Below are 23,647 nucleotides of genomic sequence, written 5' to 3'. Positions count from 1 at the left end.
ATTCCTGCAAGCGCGAGGCATCACCTGCCGCAGCGTGTATTAACGCAGACGCCACCAATGCTGGGGGGTGTCATGGCTGCACAAATGCTGTAGGTACCTGCCACGATAATACGAAGCTGGACTCAATAGTTTGCAGGTGTTGGGTAGCAGTCAAGGCAGTAGTGCTAACCGCATGCAAGGCTTTTACCTGGACGCAACGATGCAAGGGGCGACAATAATTGGCCTCACCTACCAAAGGCCCGAGAAGCGGCTTGACAGGGCATTGGCCGAAGCGATTTGCCGCGAATGCACCTTTTGTCTGATATCTTGGACTCTGTATGAAGCTCTCGGGCAAACCTGGGACGAGCCGCGAGGTCAATTGGTCTCGTAAAAGACCAAAATGGCATTCTCTCGAGAGGCAAGGTGTAGTCCAAAGCCTTTGGTCAGAATAGGCATCGTGAGTGCTGCCGCCACGGCCAAAGCTGTACTAGTCGAGCTACTGTTGCTACAAAGATTCCCTCGCAGATTCAGAGTCGCGGCAAAGCTGTCGCCCAGAGAAATATCCCGCTTGTCCTGCTCTTTTTGGGGCTGGCCATCCGAGGCGCCATGGTTGATTGCCCCCAATGCTACTCTCCCGAGCGCCGTGTGGACGTCAGACACGATACCTGGACATGCAACTACCGACTGGATTTTGAGTGAGATTCTGTGCCTGGTTCCTGGCTGCTGCTCAAACTCCGTGCTCCGGACTGTAGCTCCGTGGGTCCCGCCCATTTGCTAGCCAGAGACACTAGAATACGGAGCAGAATGAGAAGAGCAGTGTGTATACTTTACTGTACAAGAGGGATGGAGTGAGTGAGTGAGTGAGTGACTGGGCTGCCTTGCTTGCTTGCGTTGTTGGAATGTGCTGCCTAGAGATAGAGGCAAGCCGAGAGGATTTTCGTCCAACAGGCAAAAAGTTTGTGCCAATCAACCAGTCAATCAGTGGAAAAGCCCGTCACTCAATCATTCAGTCAATCGAGCAATCAATCAATCAAGCAAGCAATCAATCAATCAATCTGAGAAAACTTTCCCCTCTCACTTTGCGACCTCCGCGTGGCGTTGGCGGAATCCAACGGCCATTCAGAGATCGGCCACACTCAACCGCTCAATGGCCAACCAAAAGCCACAGCCGCATCCCTCGCCGCAGACAGGTCCCATTCGAGTCAGGCTTGTGCCGTAGTGCCAGAGACACGTCTGCGGGATGCGCCACGTTTCCCTGCTGGCGTTTCTTTGCCCAGCTGCCCAGGCCAGGGTCGCCAGAATTGGCGGCGTGATTAGTCCAGTATGTGGACTCGGCAGCTTCTTCTTCTCCCTCCCCAGCTCTGGAGACCACCCCCACAGCCAACCCCTTGATCATCCCCCGAAAGGGAGGCACCTGATGGAGACGAGGTTGCTGGTCTTGAAGCTGCCAGAAGAGCTGCTGGCAGGCAAGCAGGCCTGAATGAGAATATTTGCCGTGCACCCACCACACCCATTTCTGGTGAGAGCTACCTCCATACGGCACATGCGCCTTTCTTACGAGGTCTCGCTTGCGAGCAGTTGGTCACACTAGCAATCCATTCACGGCGTCACTCTCGCATTGATGCCGTATTGTCGCTGCAGCTATTGCTTCGTCACCTCATTGTTCAGTCCGTCGGGGCCATGGTTCGTCACAACAGGAACCATCACCACAGGCAGGTACATGGTTTGCACCACGACTACTGCCTTGTCCATGCCTCATTCGGCGTAGCCCCACGGAGCAATATTTTCTTCTTTTACACCAAATTCACCGTGAGCTCTTGAGCTGTTTTGCATTGAACCAGGGTTGACGGGTGGATCGCAGGTGGGCTCCTCTCGCTCACACCCCTGGACCCTTCGCCTACCGCCTACAGGTACACACGCCTTGACACCATCAACAGATGCCGTCTCCAGTTGAGTGCATACATAGCCTCCGTATATACGGAGGAGAAGTGGTACCTACAACAACAAGGTATTGATACTACCGGTACTGGATTTTACGCCTGCACTTGGCTCCGTAAGCCTGCACTTGCTATAACGCACTTGTATAGTGCTGGTAGTACCTAGTATTAGTATCCCATCCAGCCCTCTTCTTTGCCGCATCCCGCCTCTCCCTTCTGCTTCCATAGGGCATATGTACTTGGGTGCTGCTGCTTCCAAGTACTCGCTCTTTGTCTGGGCTTTACAGGGTTGGAATATGATTCACAGGCCTTGAGTGTACTGTAAGTTGATCATCTACCGGGTTTACACTGCACAACTCCTCCTTCATTCGATGCTTTCAGGGGCCCTGGGAGATTTATAAACGACCAGGGAACAAGAAAAGAAAGAGAGAAAAAAAAAGACTAACCAGTGGGCACCAGTTGCCATTCGCTTCTTCTTTTTCCTTTCTTCTCCTTGTTCTAGTTCTTTCATCTACTACAAGGAGGAGGGCCACCGATCGCTTTTTCGTCTATCAATTTCAACAAAGCTTGTTTCCTCTTTGACCGTGCGCCATATCGACTACTATCGCTCATATACTCGACGCCGCTCTTGTATCTGGAAGGAATCTTGCTCGGACAAGTGAATGTCGTCGAAAAGGATATTCCGACTCAAAAGAAGGACATTTCAAACATTTTCAATTTTTCAAAACCCATATAAAAAAGAAAGAAAAGGCAACAAAGAAGGAGATCCATGATATACCGAGTCGTCCGAATGGCTTTGTGATACCGGCACTTCAGCGCCTTCTTCATTCAACCTTCGGGCCCTACCTATTTCCCTCTACTTGGTCTCGCCGTAAACACGCCACGAGGTAGACAGTATGGCTGGCCTATCTTCTTCGCATGAAACGCTCATAATCGTCCTGACTACAACTATCCCGTCTGTCCTTCTCATCGCCTTGGCCGCCTTCATATACCACCGAGTTCGCAGACGCAGAGCTCGATTTCGCAACAGGGGAATCACGCCAATTGACGATGAGGAGATTGAATCCTGGAAAATTAATCGGATGCGGAGTGTTGAGGCCGAGGAGAAGCTTCCCCGTACGCCGAAATCAGCCATCAGCGAACCAAGACCGGCTCACCAATCTCACCACACAAACACGTCGCTTGGTTCTGTAAAGTCATCTAGTGTTATTGTCTACCAAAGCCGAGTCTCTGAGGAGCAACTCCCGTTTTCCCCCGTCCGCACAAAGCAGAGCATCGATATCCCGCCAACACCAGTCCTTGCGCGAGCACCAAACTCTCGACCAGGCCTAACAGACGAAACTGTCCGGGGAGATAATGCTTACGTCAATATCAAGCGGACTCCCTCGGCACGCCTGACAAAATCCAATCCTCCTCGCCATGCACGGACCAAAAGCGCTCGCAGTACGCGAAGCAGTTTCGGTGCCAATACCAGACGGGAACAGTGGTACAGTCAGACTCCAGAGCAGAACTCGCCTCGGCAATCTGCCGACATATACTCTAAATCCGCGCCGGCACCCCGCAGAGCGACTATTTCGACTCCTGCTGCTCGACAGGGCTGTCGGGATGACGAGGTGCCTTTGACTGGCTTGACACCACGACCACCGGTGGTGCACAGTTCTGATATCGGGCGCGCTATAGGATGAGAACCTTTGGCAAGTTACTTACCTACTTCATAACTCCTGTTGTGAGACACGTTCAGTTGTATAAACTGAGCAAGGCTCACGGCAGTGAGTAAGTTTCGACACTGCCTCGCCTCACTCGCCGCAGTGGACAAGACAGTAGAAATATACGTTCTGACAGCCACTTCCATAAAAGAATGTGGTAGCCATTTATTCTTCACTCACACTTCTTGAGCGGAATGGGACATGTCCATGGATCATGACAGATTCATGGTGAGTCCATTTCCAGCACAACGTTTTTTCTCTCAACATGAATTATTCCGTACCCTTCCACTTCATTTTCGCATACGCGGGTGTCATCACTCCTGCGGAGGATTCGTATGCCAGGCACCTTTTAGTCGCTTCAATGGTAAGCGGCGAATGAATGCAGGCTGGAGCCCTGATTCTCTCCTTTTTCATTTTATTTGATAGTAGTATGATTTATTTGATATATACGACGGATATACCCCCCATGTTTTTTTTTTTTATTTTTTTTATTTTCTATCATCCATGTATCATGAGCAGGCGCATATCACTGCCATGAAGGTTTTTTGTTTTATTTTATTTTTCATCTTATTTGGAGATTTTAAATTGAACACAGAAATTGACTCCAAGAATAGGATGAAGGCATCATTGTATTGTGGCGTGGATGTGGAAATTTGCGGCAATCATTCCCTTGGTGAGCTGAGTGGCGATGAGAGGAGCTAGGGAAGGCCATAGAGAAGGATTAAAGAGAAGAGAGAACAGATAAAATGCCACGGCCAAATTGAAATCTGTCGACGAATTCAACCGTATATACAAACTGTAATGTTTGGTGTTTCTCGAGATTCATTGCCGAGAGCTAGGTACCGTCTACCTAGCGAGGCGCAGCCCGCACCGCGCAAATAGCCGCCCGGTCGCAGTAGAGGGTACCTGTCCCTGCCCGTCCCGCAGCCAGCTTGTAAAATAAAGCACAAAGAAAAACCACTTAACGCGCGCCACGGCGGGGGAGAGAAAACGCGTCTAGCACGTCCTTTTTCCTTTTCTACCCCATAATCTGGACAGCTGCATCGAGAGAGGCTTGCCCACGAGCATCAACCGCGCTCTTTTACTCGGATTTGAGCAAAACTTGCCCTGCTATAACCCTCATTTTTTTTTTTTTGCACCCTGGCCTTGATATCTTACCTAATTCCCGAATGTGGTTCTGCTAGCCTTTTGCCTTCGATTTCGGACTAGGGAGAAAAAAAACAGCACGTAGCAGGACTGGACCTCTTCGCTCTCTGTGCCCAATTGGTCTTGATTGCACCGTCTACTGGCTTTACTTTACAGCGCTGCGGTTGAGCCGGATCTCGTGTTGATCCCAGTTCGAGCCTGTGCCGATTAGAGACTGTTCCAGGGGGGCTAATACGGGGAGTCTTTCTTAACTTGGGCTCTCGCTGTCTTCGCTCTTCTCGTCTCTCTTAACTTCACATCGCTCTCGTTGCCATTCTTTTCAGTCTCTCCTCACTCTACATATTTAGAGGTATTTGGAAAGAGATATACGGCAGCTTGGATCTCATCTTTTTCTACGTCAGGCCTTCTCCATCTTGATTTCTGTGCTATATATCCACATACTCTCATCTAGCCGCCCTGCCCATCTCACTCCGCCTCACAACCTCTTCATCCCTCCACACAGAGAATCCAGCCTTTCACGTTATAGCCCACATACATCCATCATCCAAACAGTCAGAATAAAGATGCCTCCTCGCAAGTCCGACGTCAGGGCATCCACCCCCATTGCCGCCGAAGAGACCTCTCCTCCAGCAAAACCCCAACAGGAGAAAAAGGACAAGGAAAAGGAAAAGGATGCCCAAAAGGCAAAAGGAGAGGATGCCATAACAATTGAGGTATGTGTGTGTGTGTGTGTGTGTGTGTGCTGCGCATCATTCAGCGGGCGTTGGAATATAAATCCATAAGAGGGAAAGCTAACTTTTGCCTTTCCCAGGACTTGAACCTCCCCAAATCAATAATCACAAGACTGGCAAAGGGTACCCTGCCGCCCAACACGCAGATTCAAGGGAATGCAATTCTGGCGCTGAGCAAGAGCGCCACTGTCTTTATCAGCTATCTAGCTTCGCAGTATGTTTTGTCTCATGGATCTCTTCATTTCATCTGTTACGATGGGTTTGGACCCCTCTTCTCTCATATATGAGGAACAGGACAAGCCATATATGTACACGCAAATTCTGAACAAGAGCTGATCTCAATCACGTACCACAGCGCCAATGAGAACACCGTTGCCGCAGGCAAAAAAACCATTTCCCCAGCCGACGTTTTCAAGGCATTAGACGACACCGAGTTTGCTTTTCTGAAAGAGTCTCTTGAGGCTGAATTTGCTAGTATGTCCTACCGCATAGATCCCCTCCCCCTTCTAACTATACGCTCCTTTTCATATCACGTTATCATATATCCCTGTTGGTAATCAAGTTCATCTCTTACCGCTCGGCATACAACATGCAACGGACTACCCCCTTCCCCTCTTTCCTCATTTTCTCTTCACTCTCTGATCTTGTTCTTTTTCTTTGCAGAATTCACCGCCCTACAAGCCGAAAAGCGCACAACCTACCGCCAAAAAGTCCGCGCCCCCAAGTCCGGCTCCGGCGAAGGCGGCGGCGACGACACCGAAATGGCCGACACGACCGCAGCCTCAGAAGAGGCATCTACTTCATCCGGCCCCCGCGCCAAAAAGGCTCGCGTTGACCCTTCTGCCGCAGAAGACGAAGAGATTGATGCGATTGTCGATGATGATGAAGTAGAAGAGGATGACGACGACGGGGACGAAGAAGAAGCCCACGATGATGATGATGGTGACGAGGATGACGAGGCTGGTGATGAAGACGAAGATGAGGAGCGTGAGGTCAGTGGTGATGAGACGCAGGATGCGCTGGAAGAGAGGAGGAGTAGAGATGATGCGGAGGATGAGGCCTTGGAGGGAGATGACAGTGATTAAATGATATTTTTTTTTTGTATTTGAGCGAAGAAAGGAGTTTAGAAAAGAATTTCTGTTTGTTTCCAATGTCCAGTGTTCAATAAACCTGATGCTTTGATCCGAAGACATGGTAAACGACATACATCGTAGAAGCCAGTAATCCATTCCTCTCTCACAAATAAGTCAAGCGAAATACAAGAGAGAAAACAAACCTTTGTCGTCACAATATGCCCATCTCTTCTTCCCTTAAACCCCTATTTAGTAACCATTTTCCCTTTTCCTTTCTTCCAGAGTGTGGATCAGACCAAACTTGGAAACTAGAAAAGATGCAAGAATCAAAAAAGCAGAGGAAATAGGAAGAAGAAAAAAAGACTACCAATTTCCATACTAAGGAAAAAAGAACAGGAATAGTTTCATTCGTGTGTAGACTGCCCTTCTCCCTTTCCTACTCTTACCAGTGATGCTGGCCTTCACTATCATTTCGCTAGCCATCCGTCAAAGACAATCCAAAAAAAAGGGGGGCAACAATCAATCAATCGGATAGACAGATATATCCCATAGTCAGAAGATACAATAAATAACATTCCACATAGCACAAGACATACCGACAAATCGGCCATTCATACAAATACGAACCACAACACAGTAAAATTTCCTTGTTGCTCTTAGGCGATTGGAGCAACAGTAGACAAAAACACTCGAGGAAAACATTCAGCATTGGAAAATGTTCAGAGTCCAACCAAAAAAATAGAAAATTCTCAATTTCTCTCTCATAATTGCGTTCGACGACTTAATCAAACCGAGTGGTATCAACATCAACAACGCAAAAACATGCCCCGCCAAAACATGAGAATTAGCCCTGAGGAGATGCCAAAGTAAGGAGTTCTCTCCCCTTTCGTGAATACCATAAACAATCGCACACATACATATGAAATCCTCGCCCGGATAACATATCCTGGACACTCAAAGGAAAATAACAAATCGGCCGTTAAGTAAAGAAGAAACATGAACAAGGAGACAGAAAGAGCCATTCGACAATCATAGCCAAATGAAGCAAATGGCGAAGAGATTTCTTGTAAAACCTCTAGCCAAACAAGAAGAAGATGGCGAAAATCGTAAGCGAAAGAAAAGGGGGGAAAGAAAGAAAGGGAACCAAAGAGAACAAGAAGAAAAAGTACATCCCTACCGATCTCCCTCCCGACTCCTTTATCCTTGCCTAGATCAGATGCTGTACATCGTTTCCAAATAAAACGAGCCGCTGACCCAAGAAAAGCAAAAAGCCGCTCCAACCAACCTGTATGCTTGGGGTATCCGGAATACTGCAGGAGCTCGGTCCCAGAAGATGATGATAAAAAAAAAGAAAGAAAAAAAGCCAAAAGAACCAGCCAGTTCTTCGAACTAGAAGGCGCATAAAAGACAGCAGCAGCAAGCAGCAAGAACAAGCAACGCAGTAACATTTCATATCTTAATGACCACAACGTGAGCAAGTTGAAAGAGGGCCGCTTTACAATGGCTACACGAGCAGCGTTTTTTTATTGTTGCTGCTGTGTCCACCACTGTTGGGGCTGTGAGTGTTGGCCTGACCATGCCTGTTGCGAGGCCGACTGCGCACTTGGCGTAGTTTGGGGCAGGTATTGACGCGGAGTCTGGTCAGCGGTATACATGCCTTGGCCTGCGCTGTACTGCATGCTTCCCATGCCTGAGAATTGCATGCCGGGTTGCATCTGGCCAGCCCCAGTTTGGCGAAGGTGCGAGGCCGGAGACTGGGAAGGATGCTGGGGTTGGGGCTGCGTCGTATAGCTGCTGTAGCTGGTTTGTGCCGTCGGGGGGGCTCTGGGACCACATGGCTTGGCTTGGTTGTTGGTAGCTGTAGCCAGCGGTTGAGGGATTCATTGCACCAGTAGAACCTGCAGCAGGTGTTGGTTCACGGATACTCAGCTTGGTGGTTAAAGGCAAAGGGGCCATACCTCTAATGGGAGCTTGACCGAGCGCACTCTGTGCATTGATGGACTGCGAGTAAGGGGCTGCCGTCATCATCATCTGCGGGCTCTGCGATGATACAACACCGGGCTGAGCTATGCCAGCGGCAGTGGTGTGAGGAGAATTCGACGGCCGACTGGTGGGAATGGATGCGTCGGCAGACGCAGCAACAGGTTGCTGAGGGAGAGCGGGTTGAGCGGGCTGCTCGTGGGGCTGACGCCATATCCGCTGAAGGTAGTTGTCACGCATGTCGCGTTGCTGGTTGACGGATCGATTGTAGTCGGCTGCGTGATTGGCCTGCGAGTGGATTTCCATCAGGGGAGAAGGCCTGGTCTGGTCTTGGTATGGGGGTCCGGTAATCTCCTGTCGAGGGCCGCCCTTGACGATGCCGCCGTAGTCCCGAGATCTGTTGTCACTGAGGTCTGGTCCAATAGTTAATGCCGGCATTCTTGTGGCGCTTCCAGGTGCTCCTATCATACCTGGAACGAGATGAGTCTGAGGCGCACCAGGGTATGGCCCAGGCGTGTTGTTATACACAATCTCGGTGTGTGGGTTGCCCATCAAAACGTTGTTCTGCGCTGCTGCTTCCGCAGCCTCTCTGGCCTTGGCTGCTCCGGGTCGCTTCTCCCCGGCGGGATCAGCTTCGGTGAAGCCCTGCTTGCGGGCCTTGGTCTCCCAGTAATCGTCTCGGACGCGGCGACCGTTTTCGATGACGCGGCTTCCAAACTGTCGGAACATGGAGCGGGCAGTAACAATGGCAATCTGTCTCGACCGATACGAGAAGGGCAGGATTTCCTGCTGGACAAGGTCGTCCTTTTCGGCCTGGCTTGCGATTATCTTGTACAGCGACCTGTTCTTGTTAAACAGGAGGTACGAGTCCCGGTATCCCAGTACTCGCGCGCACTCGGTAGCCAACATGAACAGTTTGTCTCCGCGGTTTGGGACCAGGAACGTGCGGCATCGATATTGGCGGTTGCCAAGAAGCGCACCGTTGGGCATCACCTTCTTCTCGCCGAATTCGTCAGTCTCGCGCGGAATGTACTCATCGCCTGTCGCATTGAGCTGATCAGTGGTATGGTCTCGCACCGTGGGCAGAGCCTTGAGAGTCGTCTTTGTCGGCGTCGTCTTGGGAGGCATTTGCGCCTGGGGGGCCGGGTAGGCTGGCGCAGCCTGAGTGGGCATGGCAGGATTCTGAGACTGCGGCGTCTGCGGCGGCGGAATGGCCTGAGGCACAGGTCCGCCAGGCGCTTGCCCGGGGCCTTCAGAGATGCTGCCTGTCGCTCGGGCCTTCATTGGTCTTGATCGTTTGGGTTGAAATTGGCGATCGCCTAGGAAGAAATAGACTCTTGGTCAGCGTTGCCATCCTCTAACATAGCATTAAAAAATTATCAATATCTCGTCGCATCGTTCCTGGCTCCTGTCCCTGGTTCAAAAAAAAAAAGGTTCATGATTTTGCGCAGCGTCGCACAGGGCAGGGTGTAACATGTAGAGCATATCCGCAAGGTCTGTGGAACGCGGCGCCAGAGTCCGAGCTACACAAGATCTATCGCCGACATACCGTCATCGCCAGGCCGGTAAGAGTCGAGGGGATCCGGGGACCGATTGCGCTTGACACCCCGCAGAGGCGCGATAGCGAGGTCTATGAGGTCGGCGGGTCAGCATTACGAAGGCTCGAAGAAGAATAGCTTGCATGAGGCGCGCGAGGCATTGCGAAAGAGATTATGGGGTAAAGGTGATTATGCGCAAAGAATTATATGAACTATGTGTTGAGTGTTGTTTTTCGCCTCGCTTTTTTTTTTTTTTTTTAAAGAGGCGGCGCGTGCCGTCGAGATCTGGCGGGGGAGGGGACATGATAAAAGGATCGAGATGGAGGGGCAGCGACAATGACGAGGAATTATATGCGATGCGATGAGGAATGAAGAACTCACCAGAGTTGAGAGCAGCGGGATTGATTGTCGCACCGTCGGCGCCTGTTGGTTGTGCGGAGTACATGACAAGAGATCCAAGCCAGCAGCGACGGTGGCGGCAGCAACGACGGCGGCGGCGACGTGTCGTGAAATAGTTGGGCTGGCGAAGTTCCGAGGATGGACGAGGTGCAGAAAGAACAAGCTCGACCTGCAGGTGGTTGGCTTCCAAGGGGGCGTGGAAGGGTGTGGCGGGCAGGCCCAGCGAGACGGACAGACGGGCAGCGACGAGAGCAGCGCGGCGACCAGGTGTAGGAGCGTGGTGTCGCCCGAGTGCGGCGCAACACAACCAAAGGCCAAGGCGGCTGCTTCAGAGCTGCCACGCCGCAGCGCAGATCAACATCTCGAGGCAGGGCGACGAGGCGATTGAAGCAGCTGAGCGGTTCATGGCTGCGCAGCGAGAGGCCGGGCACGCAGACGCATCGTGGGCGATGCTGGATCCGGAGAGGGCCGGGCTGGACGGGAGAGAAGAGGGAAAGGAAATGGGACGAAGCGTTGCTTCTTCGTGGGCTATTGTTACCTTGTTCTTTGCACGCTGGGTGCAGCAAGCAGATGGGCGAGGGGCGCGACGCGTGTGCGACAGCAGCGACGATGATGGCGCACGGCGGCAGTCAGGAAACACGAGCGGCGATCGACTTTTGTCTGGCGACGAGCGCGTGTCTGCGAGTCTGGGCGCAGCGAGGCAATCGGCGATGGTTGGGAGCAGCGCGACTCGACTCTTCTGTGGTGGAGACGCTTCTTTTTTCAGTTTCTTGTTCGCGAAAGCGCAGCGAAGCTCCGGGCAGGGCAGGCGTAGCGCAGCGTAGTGTAGTGCGGTGCGGGATGCAGCAAGGCACGGCGCAGGCAGAGCAAAGAGGCGCAAAGGTCGAGCAGCTGGGGACCTTGTGCCGGATGTGGGCGCGATGAGGTTGTGTGCGAGAGGAGGGAGGGTGCTTTAGGGTGGTTATGGTTATGATGGTGGTGGTGGTGGTGGTGGAGGTGGAGATGGAGCAGCGTGGGCTGGTTTGTAATGGGACAGTGGCAGGTAGGTATGTCGTACGTTAGCACGCCTGGCGGACGCTAGAGGTCGCAGAGTGCAGAAAACAAGAGCGGGCTTGACGGGGCCGCGAGGAGGGGGGCAGGAGGGAGAAGCAAAGGGCAAGGATGACTTGGATGATATATGTGGATGCGCGGATGGAGGGCTGGAGCGGATGACGACGCCGCATGGTTGGCTGCAAAGACGCAGCGCCTGGGCTGGACGGCGAGACAGGTTTGCTGGAGGAGGGGGGGTGTGCAGAGCAAACTGTGGTGAATTGCGGCATCTCGAGGTATCTCGAGGGTAGCGCGCAGGTATGGAGTACCTGCTCGTGCGAGGTAGCACTGGCCAGCTCGACTGAGCGCCGTGCAGATTACGCCGGAGCCGGGCTGGGCATGGCCGAGGACGCTGTGGATTTGCTCGACTCGACTGCTGCTGTACAGTAATCTACCGAGTCACAAATCTATTTCCAATTTAATTTGCAGATACAGTAGTCCCAAACACTGATCCCTTAGCGGCGGTGGCCATGCGAAAGGGCCCTGCACTGCTATCCCACGCCACGGGGACGAGGAGGGATGGGAGGGGAAGGTCTGGAGGGGATGGACTGACGGAACACAGCCAAAGACGAGGAAACCCGGTTATTTACTACTGCATGGCCGGCCAGGGGGCCAGGAGCAAGCATGCTGCAGCTCAGCCGTGTGCAGAAGACCCAGTTCTGCTTGTATAGTCGTTGCAATAGCATCGACTAGAGACGAGCATCCCTGCAGCCGGCCATCACAGGTTCACTTATACGAGAGCATGTACTGTACGAGTACGTGATTGTATGTAGCAGCCGACATGAACATGGATGATAAACACTGGAGACTGCCAAGTTATTCTCTTCTTCTTTTTCCGATACTTGGCTTCTCTTCCATGAGAGATACAGCGGGCTTATACCGAAACAGGCAAAACAAACACTCGCACACCAGATGAACAGAGGGAATAGGGTGATGCAGGGAGCTGCAGCTGCAACTCCAGTCACATCCATTGAACATTACTAGAGGTACTGTACAGTAAGCTGATACGCCATGTGCACATCGCCCTCAGCCTGCAGCTTGCTGCAACCATAAACTGCTGGCTGCTGTCAGTCGCCGCCAGAACTGCCCTGTAAGGTACGTCCACCCAGAGCTGGCCCGCACGAACGAGCCCAGCCCGCCGAATATGCAAGCAATGCTCTGTACCCGGGCTCCCAAAAGCCACCCTTGCAGTATTCGGCTATACTGCCGTGTTGGGAGCCACAGCTATCACTGATTTGATCCTTCAGGTCAGCCCGGTCTGCCTGCTCGTGGGATTTCAATCATTCAACTCTAAGTTGTGCTTGACCTGCCCAAATAGATGCCCGCGCTAGTCATGTCTTGATGCTTGATATCGGCTTGGAGCAGAGACACTAGCGGCCTGGCAGAGCGCGTCGCTTATTTTAGTGATGCGTGCCCGCGAATAAATGACCAGACCGCGTCAAGGGCGAGGCGAGCTAGGCTATAAGCCAAGCAGCCGGGGCTGCAGAAGCAACACCGTCGTGATTGTACAAGTATAGGTACGTAGATGCAGGTTCATTAAAAATTGGTAAAATCAAATCAGCAGCTGAAATATACTGTACACACGTACTGAATCAAAGAAACCCCCAAATAGTAGGAAAAGAGGCAAGCAAGTACTGCAGCCGCGGACGAGGACAAGCAGCTGTTACTCAAACAGGCCCAGGCCCGAAGTTGCATCGCGCACCTCTTGCTCCCTGAGAATGCTACCGGTACGGCGGCGGTACTTGCTGCGGTTCCACGAGTCCTGCTAGCCGTATCGACACGCTATGACCACCCCCTGGCTCGTCCGTGGGGTCCGTGCGTCCCCATGCATCGATATGACCAGTCACCACCAGCTCGTGTTGGGTTTGCGCCCGGCCTGACGTTTTTATGGATCGCGGCGCAGGGCAGCTTCTATTTTCAAAAGCTGATGTCTCTCCCAGCGGCCAGCTCCACGGAGTCATCTGGTCATGCGAGCCGAAAAAAAAATAGACTTGGTCGTGGAAGTCGTCTGTGGCAAATCGGGGAATAGCCGCACCGCTCACCCATGCCAGCCGTTGTATCAGATGCATCCTGTAATGTATCGTCGTCTGTGACTGGACGTTTGCATGATTTGCCTGCCACAGCATTAGCTGGCATGTCGGTGCCGCTAGTTCGTCCAACGACGTCATCTCGGCGCAGCGGTCTTGCAACCCGTCGGAAACAAAGAGTCGCTCTGCGCTGCGCTGCTAGGCGCCTTTGGGCAAAATATCGGTTCCTGATTGGCGGCCGTGCGGTGCCATTCACTAATCCATTCCGCACTGGCCATGCAGCCGGATAGAGTTGGCCTGGAGGTGGGGTTTTGCTTCTGGCTGAATGGGCGGCGGCTTGGCCTGGCCGATAGAGAGACGCCAGCAGGTAGTCGCAGACAGGTATCTCGGCCGTCTGCTCTACTACTCTACTCTACTACTCTACTCGACCAGCGCCTTGTGTGGCCCTCCGAAACTCCGAGAGGCTGGCTGTATTGATTCGAACCGCCCAATGTCTTCACCGTTGGGTTGGACAATGGTAGCAAGATAGCCAGGTGGTAGCGGCAATTTCCTTTGCAGCGCCTCAGCGTCTGCCCGGGGCCTGGACTTCGCCGCCTCTCCTCTGGCACAGCGGGCGCCTGTTCCTTGCGTGCGCCGGAGATACTACCACTCGATCATTGTGCATTATCGCTGGAAACTACCCAGCCGCCTATGGCTAGTGAGATGATGCTCTGGAACAGGCATGCAAGGACGCTCAAGTGTGCGTCTGGTGGACGTGATTCGCTGCCTTGTTCGAGCCATGACCGTCCAGTGCTACGCAACGATTTGATGCTTGACTTGATATTGCCGGATTACTGTAAACTTCGGCAGGGGGCCTCCACATGTGCGCGAGACAGTCATAGCAGACAGCCCGTGCTTGTTTGCACTCGGCAAGTATATGTGATTGTTAGCAGCTGGTGCATATTCCCATACCATACGGCACACAGTTGTTACTTGTATACCGCCCTTGATTGATTGCTGATGCCGTGCCGGTCATCATCATCGCTGACGGGAACGCTCCGAATAAGCCGGAGTTTGATGCGATTGAGAAGCACTCCGAGCCTACCTGGCACTAGCACGGCGATATGTAACTCCCTGGCAGGCATTCTTGGGTCATGCCTCTTGCAGGTGTTATTGGAGGCATGCAGTCCTTACTCGTACCTGTTCGTCGTGCATGTCTAGTGCCAGGCGAGGCATCCAGCGCCTTCCCCAGCGATTCTGCAGGCCTCCTCCTGCTAACAGGGCAGGTCCGGAATAGCCAGAAGCTAGTAGGCGCTTCCCGCTGCATGGCAGGCAGGCACGGCACGGCCGTTGCACGTTTGATTGAAAGTTGCGGATGGGCGGCGGCATGGAGGGCTCTTGCCAGTATTGTCGCTGCGATTGGCCTCCTGTCAATAAGGGAGAGGCATACCTTATTGTCGCCACGTTCAATGTCAAGCCACGACCTCGCTCTGCCATCCGCGGAGCTAACAGGCAACGTGTTGGGATTTGAGTTTGCCGCCACGGAGCCCGACTTCCAGAACGAGGCATCAGGGCCAAAGAACGGCTCGTTTAGTGTCTAAACAGAGTTGGAGCTTTGTTTGATCAGCGATGCCCCACCAGCAATTAGCTCAACCGAAGAATCTGATGCTGCTTGTCGCGTTTCTCTCGTCTGTCTTGTGCCTCAGCTCCGACAGCCCATCCACCCCCTCTTTCAGCCCCGAGGCAGCCTCTTCTCGCGGCAAAGAGAGCTACTACCTGCTAGCGGCGGCCGACGGCTGGCTGGTCCGTGGGAAAAGATGTCGCCATGCTCCCGACCGACAAAAGAGCGGCGGGAAATATCGAAAGAGGGAGCAGATGCATGCTGAGGCTGCCTCACTCGACCAATGCGCGGCCGATCCGAGTCACACAACGAAGCGCTTGCCAGGCTCGGCCAATCTCGAAATCTCCTCGACACTTCATAGGGTGCAATAAGACGCCATTGCTCCCGTACCACCTGCGCGACAATGGCCTGCGTGATACTGCTTTGGCGTTTACGCAACACCACGGCACTAGCCCCAACGCTAGGGCGCACGCCGCTCGATATCACTGGCCCCAGGCGTTCACAAAGTTGATCATGGACATGGGGTCCAGGCCGGGGGGGGGTCCACGGTGCAGGGATGGCGGCCTTGCGAGCGCACCTCTGCTCTGAGTGTGAGGTGCGGGAACGATTCGATCGTGCTGACCCCAGACCAAGAGCGCCTCAAGGGCCATGGTGCAGCCCGGCCAAAGGGCGTCGGGAAAGCTCGTTCCCCGCAACCAGACCATGATGGCATCGTCCTAGCTACCTGGCTACCTGGCTCCCTTTCAGCAGCTACCACGGGTTTTTACCGCCCTCCCCAGAGACATCTCTCCAGCCGTGCATCGCAGCGATACCCGCAACCCGGTAAACGCTACGCAGCACGAAATACTGCGTCCTTCTTCTCATCAGTCGAGTCGATGGAAAAACGGCTCATTACGGTCTCTCCCCCCACGTTCTGACAGGATGACCTGCTGCCGCAGTGCAGAGGTTATTGATACTCATTAGCTGCCCGTTGATAACTTCCCTTTCAATGTCGGATTTCTGTTCCTCTTCTTCCCTGCGGATGATACGCTCCGTTCTTACCGTCAATGCTGCTCGGCAGCCACTGATGATATCTGCGGGACTGCGGAGCTGAAAACCCGTCTGCTGACAACCCGCAGCTCGAGGCATTTCTCCACCAGTCTGTCCCATGATAGTACATAGTAGCAAAAGTTACTACAGTACTACTGATAACAGCAACATTACTAGTAGTACTGCTAGTAGCAAGTAGTGGAAAAAAAAAAATTGCATCACTACTGCTGCTGCTATTACTGCAAAGTATTGTTTCGGCCTCGCAAACGCGTACAACAGAAGACAGCCCGAGGACCATTGGCAACGAATACCATACGGGCGAGGCTTATGTCTAGTCCAGGGTCTTTACCATACTGCGCTACGCCATCCCGCTCATCACTCGCAAGCCTTCACACTCGATTCGATTCCACTCCAGCGCCCCCACCGCGCCCGCAGCGGCCACTTGCAGATGGTAAAGGGTGTATTCCATCGAAGCCGCTCAGGATAACTACCCGCAGGCCTCGACAGCAGTGCTGATGCTCAGAATCTATCAACTAGGCTAGGAATAGCTCGGCCAAGTGGGTTCCCTTTTCACTTTAGGATGGGACCTTGTGGACCAGCAGCGACCTGCCTAGCAGCGCCGCCATCCATCCAAACCTTCAACTGCACGCTTACCACATGTTGGAATATTATACATTCAAGGTTTTGAGCTGTGCCTGAAAAGAGCACTGGGGTTTACCTTCCTTATGCCTTATACGTCAGATTGGCAACTCACTACAAATGCGATATCGCTCATGAAGCCACATTGGAACCTGTCATTTTCAGGGTTGAGATTACCTAGTACGGCGCCCATTTATTCATACCTCGATGTCTCCTTCTTTTCCATCTGTGCTTCCCCGGACACTAGCTGAAGATACAAGGTTATGTTAAAACCCCTAGCTACTGGTACTGAGCTGGCCATCGCATTGCTGTTGGCAGCCAACACTTACGGAGACAGCCGAACATGCATATCAGGGATCTCCATACGCCATAGAATTACGCGGGAACATAGCACACATGCTCATTTCTTTACCCGCCCACCCGTGCTCGCGGTGTGGTTACTTGGCTACGTACAGGCATGTGTGCACACACACAAAGAGTTAGCCATACAGATTAGACGCAGCCAAGGGGACATGTCACCCCACATCCTATTGTTAGCTTGGCCGCACCAACGCCATCAAGACCTGAATCTCTCACAATACACCACGCATTTGTGCCTCACAACAGTGGCATCAGAGTTCCGCTAGCCCCGAGATTTACTATTGTACCGGCACCTCCCTTGCGCGAGCTGGAATTGGTGGCTCGTGTACGAAGTACACATCCGATTTCTCAGGAATAAGTCAGGGGTAACACGGCGGATCTATCTGATGACGTCCACACCTTGGTGAATCCCATGCTGCGATTACCGACGTCTCCAGATTAAGACCCCAAGGAAGATCAGCTAAGAACTTGGAGGGCAGCGCTTTAGCACCGGAGCTTTTCCCATTCCCCAGCAGTCCAGGCTCATACAAAGCAATAGGCATTACGCCAGACTGCAAAGTATGTAGTCGCCTTACTTATCTGTTCTGCTGACCATACCACACTCATCAGACGTGCGTTCGTGGGGTTCCTATTTGATACCGAGAAGGCATCTAGGAGAATGTCAAATCATATGGAATCTCAGCGACTTATCAGCGTTTACTATACAATCTATTGCAGCGTACTTCGTGCATAGGTCTGCTGCGATAAAAAAAAAAAAACCTCCGTCAATTCATAGGTAGCTAGATATGCTGCCACTGCGGGGAGGGCGGCGTCTGAGACATCGCTTGTAGACCCCTCCGAGGAGAGGAGAAAAAGAATATGCAATTATGCGCACACAGCCCTTTCTCTCGTTGATACGAAGTGCTGCTTGTATAAGACAAGACAGGCTGACCGGGGTCTGTATGATGGCTGAGAAATCCTGTTTTCGTACCTGGCAACTTGATCTCTCATCAGAAGTTGTGCAATTTGGCGTCACCATACCCTGTAATCCGACGCATAAGAATTTGGTCATATTTGGTCACGGCGAATAGACATTGCTTGCCAATAGCCATTTTCGCTGACAAGCATTAGCATTTTCTCATCCACGCTAGCGAGTCGTGTTGAAGCCTGACTTCTGACCGCTGTTGTTGAAGCTGCGGGCTTGAAAACATCTGATGTCGCTTCTGCCATCATTTGCATCTGTCGCAATGTTACCCTGGATATGTATGATCTCACGGGACTGGACATGAAGAAGTAGCGTGAGTCGAGTCCACTTCGGGCTGCGCATACAAGCCATGTGACTACGGGTCGACAGGATAGATGCATGGAAATTTGGTTTTCCAAAGCAAGGATTCTTTTCTGGGAGACCACTTGGGTGTTACCTAATTTAAGACTTGTCGTCTCTCAACGCCCGAGAGGGGCAAGTTCGTTGACCTCTACGACGGGGTTAAGGTGCCCTGCTTGCTCCTTTAGCTTTCCGGACCAGTGGCTATCATCATCCTCGTTATTGGCTGCAAAGATCGTTTAGCATGCCTTTGAAGCCGGTCTCCCACCACAGCAGGACAAGCCATTCTGCTACCTTGGCACATGTTGGACAGTGCAAGGTGGTAATAGAAGTGGGAAGCACATGTATGTACGGAGTTAGTGCCTACACGCTGCATGCTACGTCCCCCACTGCGAGATGAATATTCCCGGAAAGCCCTTGAGTGACGCCTCTTTGTCGCTCCATTTGCGGCCGCGGGGCTTCCATTTTGAAAGCCGTCTTGTTGGGCTTCAAAATCTAGCTTTGGATACCTACTCTCCGCTCGAATCATACCCCGCAGGGTCTTCAGGATGGAAAGAAAGAGAAGCATTTTGCGATCAGCGCCCGCACCCCTTTCAGATGATTATATGAGGATCATTCATATGTCAGAGCATGAGTGCAGTAATCAAATTACCCACTCATGCAGTATTCATTTCCAGGAACGACAAATCCTAGGACTCTTACATGCCTCTAGCTTTAGCAGGGTTCATTTTGGTTAGCAAACCTGAGCAACAAAGCCGACGCCGCGATACGTTTTTTTGGTGTTTCTGTAATTTGCATCATGTGAGTCAATGCTTGTTTTTCTTGCTTCATCTTGCAAGAGTTATAGGTCCACATCGTGTTATTCACGGCCCTGGATGGACTAGTCGAGAACATTTGGAGTGTTGCGTTGTGGTCCTATATGATGAAAGCGTGCATGAGATAAAGGGTCATCTGGCTCTGCTAGTCGAAGTCAAACGCATGCGCATGCTCTTTACCCCATCTTCGTCCTATGGGGTAGGAGACGAGACAAGACATCTTTCCACAAAGGCCAATACTACCTTGATCTTTCTCCAAGATCCAGTTGGGACGACACGACGAATCAAAAGATGCCTGTTGATAGAGTAGCAGAAGGTCTGAGAGGCGTTTTTGCATCCAATACACCAGCTTCTCGTCAGGTTATCGAGGAATGGGGTGGGAACAAGACACAGACCCGATAATTCGGCACCCACTCCCTTTCTGTTGGGAACATGGCGCATCATTCCTGCGAGCCTGGGTGCTACACTGAAAGCAATAGCTGGACGCTGAGCACCCTCAAGACCCAATGAACGGCGCAGATGTGTGAATAGAATCGGCTAAACGAGAGTGAATACGGATAATGATACAAGAGCATGTGTAAGACTCGCCAAGAAAGGGGTCGCCAAGTAGTAGAGCCGAGCGCCGGACCCCACGAAGTGAAAGAGCCTCCGTGTTCCCGCAAACCACGGTGACGGTGTGGTTATAGCCTCGTATGCCCTTTCGGAGCGGTTGACAAATATCATGTCTCACGAAAATGGGAGAGAGAGAGAGAGGAGCCCACCCGGAGCCCACTTTCTCAACATCGGGCGGGATCAGGAGCGCGCCTTGGGGGAACCCAGAGTCATACAAAATGATGGTCTAGATCAAAGAGAGGCCAGTTCTCCGAGGGAACATGCTGCTCGGTGGCGATACAGCCTCATGCTTATTGGCGAAGTGGCCAAAAAAAGGGGGCTCATCATCCTGCGACAGGGTACGTTCACTGTTCGGTGATTGCACACGGCTGGTAATATCGGTACCAAAGTTGTCCGCTTCAGGTAGCATTTCAGGATCCTCCTTTCAACTTTTGTTTCCTCCCTCTTCTGGTTTTTGTGCACCTTTTTCCTTTTGGGTGGGCTTGGCGAAGGGCGGGTGGCAAGTGACTCGGAGTGGTAATGTTACAGAGTGAAGTTGCATTTTTGTAACGACTGCCTGGCTTTTCCTTTGGTTCCCCAATTCTCTTGGATTCCTTCTCCATGGTGGGAGGTAGCTAGTGTGTCTGTCAAAGATTTGTTAGATTGATGTACTTGCGACATTGCGAAGGGTGGCGCTCACGGAGAGGGTCTGCATATGAGATTTCTCAGGTCATGATGGCTGGCTTCGCAATTCACTTTCACGAAGCGGAAGTAGATATAGGAGTGAGTGCAAATATAGCATTTTGTGGTATAAATGAAATAACAGAGTTTGACTTTTGGCAAATATCCAAGACTCTTGCTGACGTTTTTATTTTACTTGGAAAAGTAATCTTTTGCACAAAGGCGCTCTGATGCTCACCCACTCCGGAGAGCCAGGGGAAGCTCACGTGATGTGTCACGTGAGCATATCTTTTGCAAATGATTCTGGGTATGTCATGTCAAATTTTGGATATGTTGCAAGGAAGCAAAGAAAAATCTAGAAGATGCAAATTCTGCAGACTTGATATTATCTGTTGGAGGAGTTACTTGTGTATAAAAGTGCCTCCAATTGGCGCTGTTCTGTGTTTCGCATATCGATAAGGCACTCGACCCCACATTGAACTTCCAAAGTGCCTTATCCCGATTATATCAGCATTTTTCAGTGACTTCAGCGAGCGAGAGCGCGTGTGAAAAACTTCACACTACAAAAAAAGAGCAATCAAATCACAAAGACAGCCAGCATGACGAGTTTAAAGAGGACGCAGCGGTCAGACCAGGCTGCGCTGAACATTTCCAACAAGGTCTATGTCAGGTCGACGCGGAGTGGAAAAGTGCAGAAGATTGTTCGGGAGGTCTACCTGAGGACGGATATCCCATGTTCATCGAACTTGTGTAGGGCGTGTTTGAGCCAGGCACCCAGAAATGCGGCCAATGAAGGTGAGAAACAATTCATTCCATCCATCTATCAGGTGTCAAACCTGTGATGAGGTTGGCGCGAGGCTAACAGCTCATGATAGCTCTACCTTTTGTCCTGTCGGAGAGACCGGCTGGGACAAAGTCATTTCCCCAGGGCCACTATCTCGTTCCTGATACAAACGCGTTGCTGAACGCCATGGACCTTTTTGAGCAGAGCTCATCATTTTATGACGTTGTCATCTTGCAGACTGTTCTGGAAGAGCTCAAGAACCGCTCATTTCCTCTCTACAACCGCCTTGTGGGACTGACGAAGAGCGAGGACAAGAGATTTTACGTCTTCTTCAACGAATTCCGCCAGGAGACATATGTTAACCGTGAAGCCGGCGAGAGTGTCAATGACAGAAATGACCGCGCTGTGAGACAAGCTGTTAAGTGGTACGGGGAGCATCTGGCATTGACCAAGGCAGCGAAAATCCCGGCAGTTGTCATGCTTAGTGATGACCGGGACAACTTGAGGAAAGCTAGAGAGCAAGGACTGCACGCGTCTTCTCTCAGAGACTACGTCCGCGAACTGGAAGATGGCGAGAGATTACTTGATATGATTGCGGAGTCACAGTCTCAGGCCCAGGGCGGATTTAAGCAAGCCTCTCAGCAGCCCATTTACCCAGAGTACTATACCGCGTCAAGGATGATGACGGGAGTCAAGGCCGGGCTGCTGCATCAGGGAATCTTCAACGTGTCTCCGTACAACTACCTTGAGGGATCTATCAAGGTCCCTGCTTTCCCGAAATCTTTACTTATCCTAGGCCGCGAGAACATCAACCGAGCCATTGATGGCGATGTGGTAGTCGTGGAGTTGCTCCCCCAAGATCAGTGGAAGTCACCGTCAACAAAGATCATTGAAGAGGATACGATTACGAAGAATGAGAATGCGGATGCGGAAGAGCGCCAAGACTTTGTATCTGACAAAGAGCGCAAGGCACTTCAAGAGGAAGTAAAGAGGACCCAGAAGGCGTCGGGGGAGAACCAGCTACAGCCAACAGCCAAGGTTGTGGGAGTAGTGAAGCGTAACTGGCGGCAGTATGTCGGCCACATCGACCCATCGACGGCCAACAAGGGCTCATCACAAGGCCGGAAGCTCGATAGCGTTTTCCTCATTCCCATGGACAAGAAGATTCCAAAGATTCGTCTTCGTACTCGTCAAGTGTCCGAGCTTCTGGGCAAGAGGCTGCTGGTCACTGTCGACTCTTGGGACAGAGACTCGAGACATCCCGTCGGGCATCTGGTGCGCTCCTTGGGAGAACTCGAGACCAAGGCGGCAGAGACGGAGGCTTTGCTCCTGGAGTGGGATGTCCAGTACCGACCTTTTCCAAAAACGGTGCTCGACTGCCTTCCCAAGGAGGGCCATGATTGGAAGGTGCCTGCCAGCAAAGAGGATCCTGGCTGGAGAGACAGAGAGGACCTTCGCGAACTTCTCATCTGCAGTATTGATCCGCCTGGCTGTCAAGATATCGACGATGCTCTTCACGCTAGGCTATTACCAAACGGCAACTACGAGGTCGGCGTTCATATTGCCGATGTATCGAACTTTGTCAAGCCTGCTAATGCTATGGATACTGAAGCGAGTATCCGTGGTACCACCGTGTACCTGGTTGATAAGCGTATAGACATGCTTCCCATGCTGCTTGGTACAGACCTCTGCTCTCTCAAGCCTTATGTCGAGCGCTTCGCATTCACAGTCATCTGGGAGCTCAATGACAATGCCGATATTGTTAACGTCCGCTTTACAAAGTCAGTTATTGCGTCTCGCGAGGCCTTTAGCTACGAACAAGCACAGCTCCGAATCGATGACGAGTCACAGCAGGATGACCTCACAAAGGGCATGCGAATGCTGCTCATGCTGTCCAAGAAGCTCAAGAAGAAGCGTATGGATGCTGGTGCCTTGAGTCTGTCTTCGCCAGAAATCAAAGTCCACATGGAGTCAGAATCTTCGGATCCCATCGACGTCAAGACCAAGGAACTGCTCGATACCAACTCCTTGGTAGAGGAATTCATGTTGTTCGCCAATGTCAGCGTTGCCGCCAAGATTTACGAGGCATTCCCCCAGACCGCCATTCTACGTCGCCACGCTGCTCCCCCCCAAAACCAACTTTGACGAGCTGGCCGATCAGCTGCGTATTAAACGCGGCCTTGAACTGCGCACCGACTCCAGCAAGGCACTGGCTGATTCTCTCGACAAGTGCGTCGACG

The 23,647-nt window shown here is 52.0% G+C and overlaps 6 protein-coding genes across 6 annotated transcripts; 4 read left to right on the top strand and 2 right to left on the bottom strand.

Moving 5' to 3' along the window:
• Positions 1-2,812: 2,812 nt before the first annotated feature.
• On the top strand, positions 2,813-3,601 carry TrAtP1_003551 (uncharacterized protein; the record flags this gene model as incomplete). Its single annotated transcript, XM_066111934.1, has 1 exon — positions 2,813-3,601. One exon carries the CDS (start codon positions 2,813-2,815, stop codon positions 3,599-3,601), a length of 789 nt encoding a protein of 262 aa, XP_065968014.1.
• A 1,730-nt stretch (positions 3,602-5,331) lies between these two features.
• TrAtP1_003550 (uncharacterized protein) lies at positions 5,332-6,584 on the top strand (the record flags this gene model as incomplete). The annotated part of the gene is made up of 4 exons (XM_014087994.2): positions 5,332-5,481; positions 5,580-5,713; positions 5,855-5,973; positions 6,163-6,584. The coding sequence occupies 4 exons, from the start codon at positions 5,332-5,334 to the stop codon at positions 6,582-6,584; spliced, it is 825 nt and encodes a 274-aa protein (XP_013943469.1).
• A 1,629-nt stretch (positions 6,585-8,213) lies between these two features.
• TrAtP1_003549 (uncharacterized protein) lies at positions 8,214-11,029 on the bottom strand (the record flags this gene model as incomplete). The annotated part of the gene is made up of 2 exons (XM_066111933.1): positions 10,472-11,029; positions 8,214-10,182 (listed from the first exon to the last, which is right to left on the bottom strand). Exon 2 carries the CDS (start codon positions 9,834-9,836, stop codon positions 8,214-8,216), a length of 1,623 nt encoding a protein of 540 aa, XP_065968013.1. The 5' UTR covers positions 9,837-10,182; positions 10,472-11,029.
• Positions 11,030-15,213: 4,184 nt separating this feature from the next.
• Positions 15,214-15,576, top strand: TrAtP1_003548 (uncharacterized protein; the record flags this gene model as incomplete). The annotated part of the gene is made up of 1 exon (XM_066111932.1): positions 15,214-15,576. The coding sequence occupies one exon, from the start codon at positions 15,214-15,216 to the stop codon at positions 15,574-15,576; it is 363 nt and encodes a 120-aa protein (XP_065968012.1).
• Positions 15,577-15,687: 111 nt separating this feature from the next.
• Positions 15,688-15,909, bottom strand: TrAtP1_003547 (uncharacterized protein; the record flags this gene model as incomplete). The annotated part of the gene is made up of 1 exon (XM_066111931.1): positions 15,688-15,909. One exon carries the CDS (start codon positions 15,907-15,909, stop codon positions 15,688-15,690), a length of 222 nt encoding a protein of 73 aa, XP_065968011.1.
• A 5,313-nt stretch (positions 15,910-21,222) lies between these two features.
• TrAtP1_003546 (uncharacterized protein) lies at positions 21,223-23,552 on the top strand (the record flags this gene model as incomplete). The annotated part of the gene is made up of 2 exons (XM_014087992.2): positions 21,223-21,418; positions 21,499-23,552. 2 exons carry the CDS (start codon positions 21,223-21,225, stop codon positions 23,550-23,552), a joined length of 2,250 nt encoding a protein of 749 aa, XP_013943467.2.
• Between the last annotated feature and the right edge of the window lie 95 nt (positions 23,553-23,647).

This window comes from Trichoderma atroviride, chromosome 2, assembly GCF_020647795.1.
Source record: "Trichoderma atroviride chromosome 2, complete sequence".
Lineage (NCBI taxonomy): Eukaryota > Fungi > Ascomycota > Sordariomycetes > Hypocreales > Hypocreaceae > Trichoderma > Trichoderma atroviride.
This window is presented reverse-complemented; position numbering and strand designations above follow the sequence as displayed.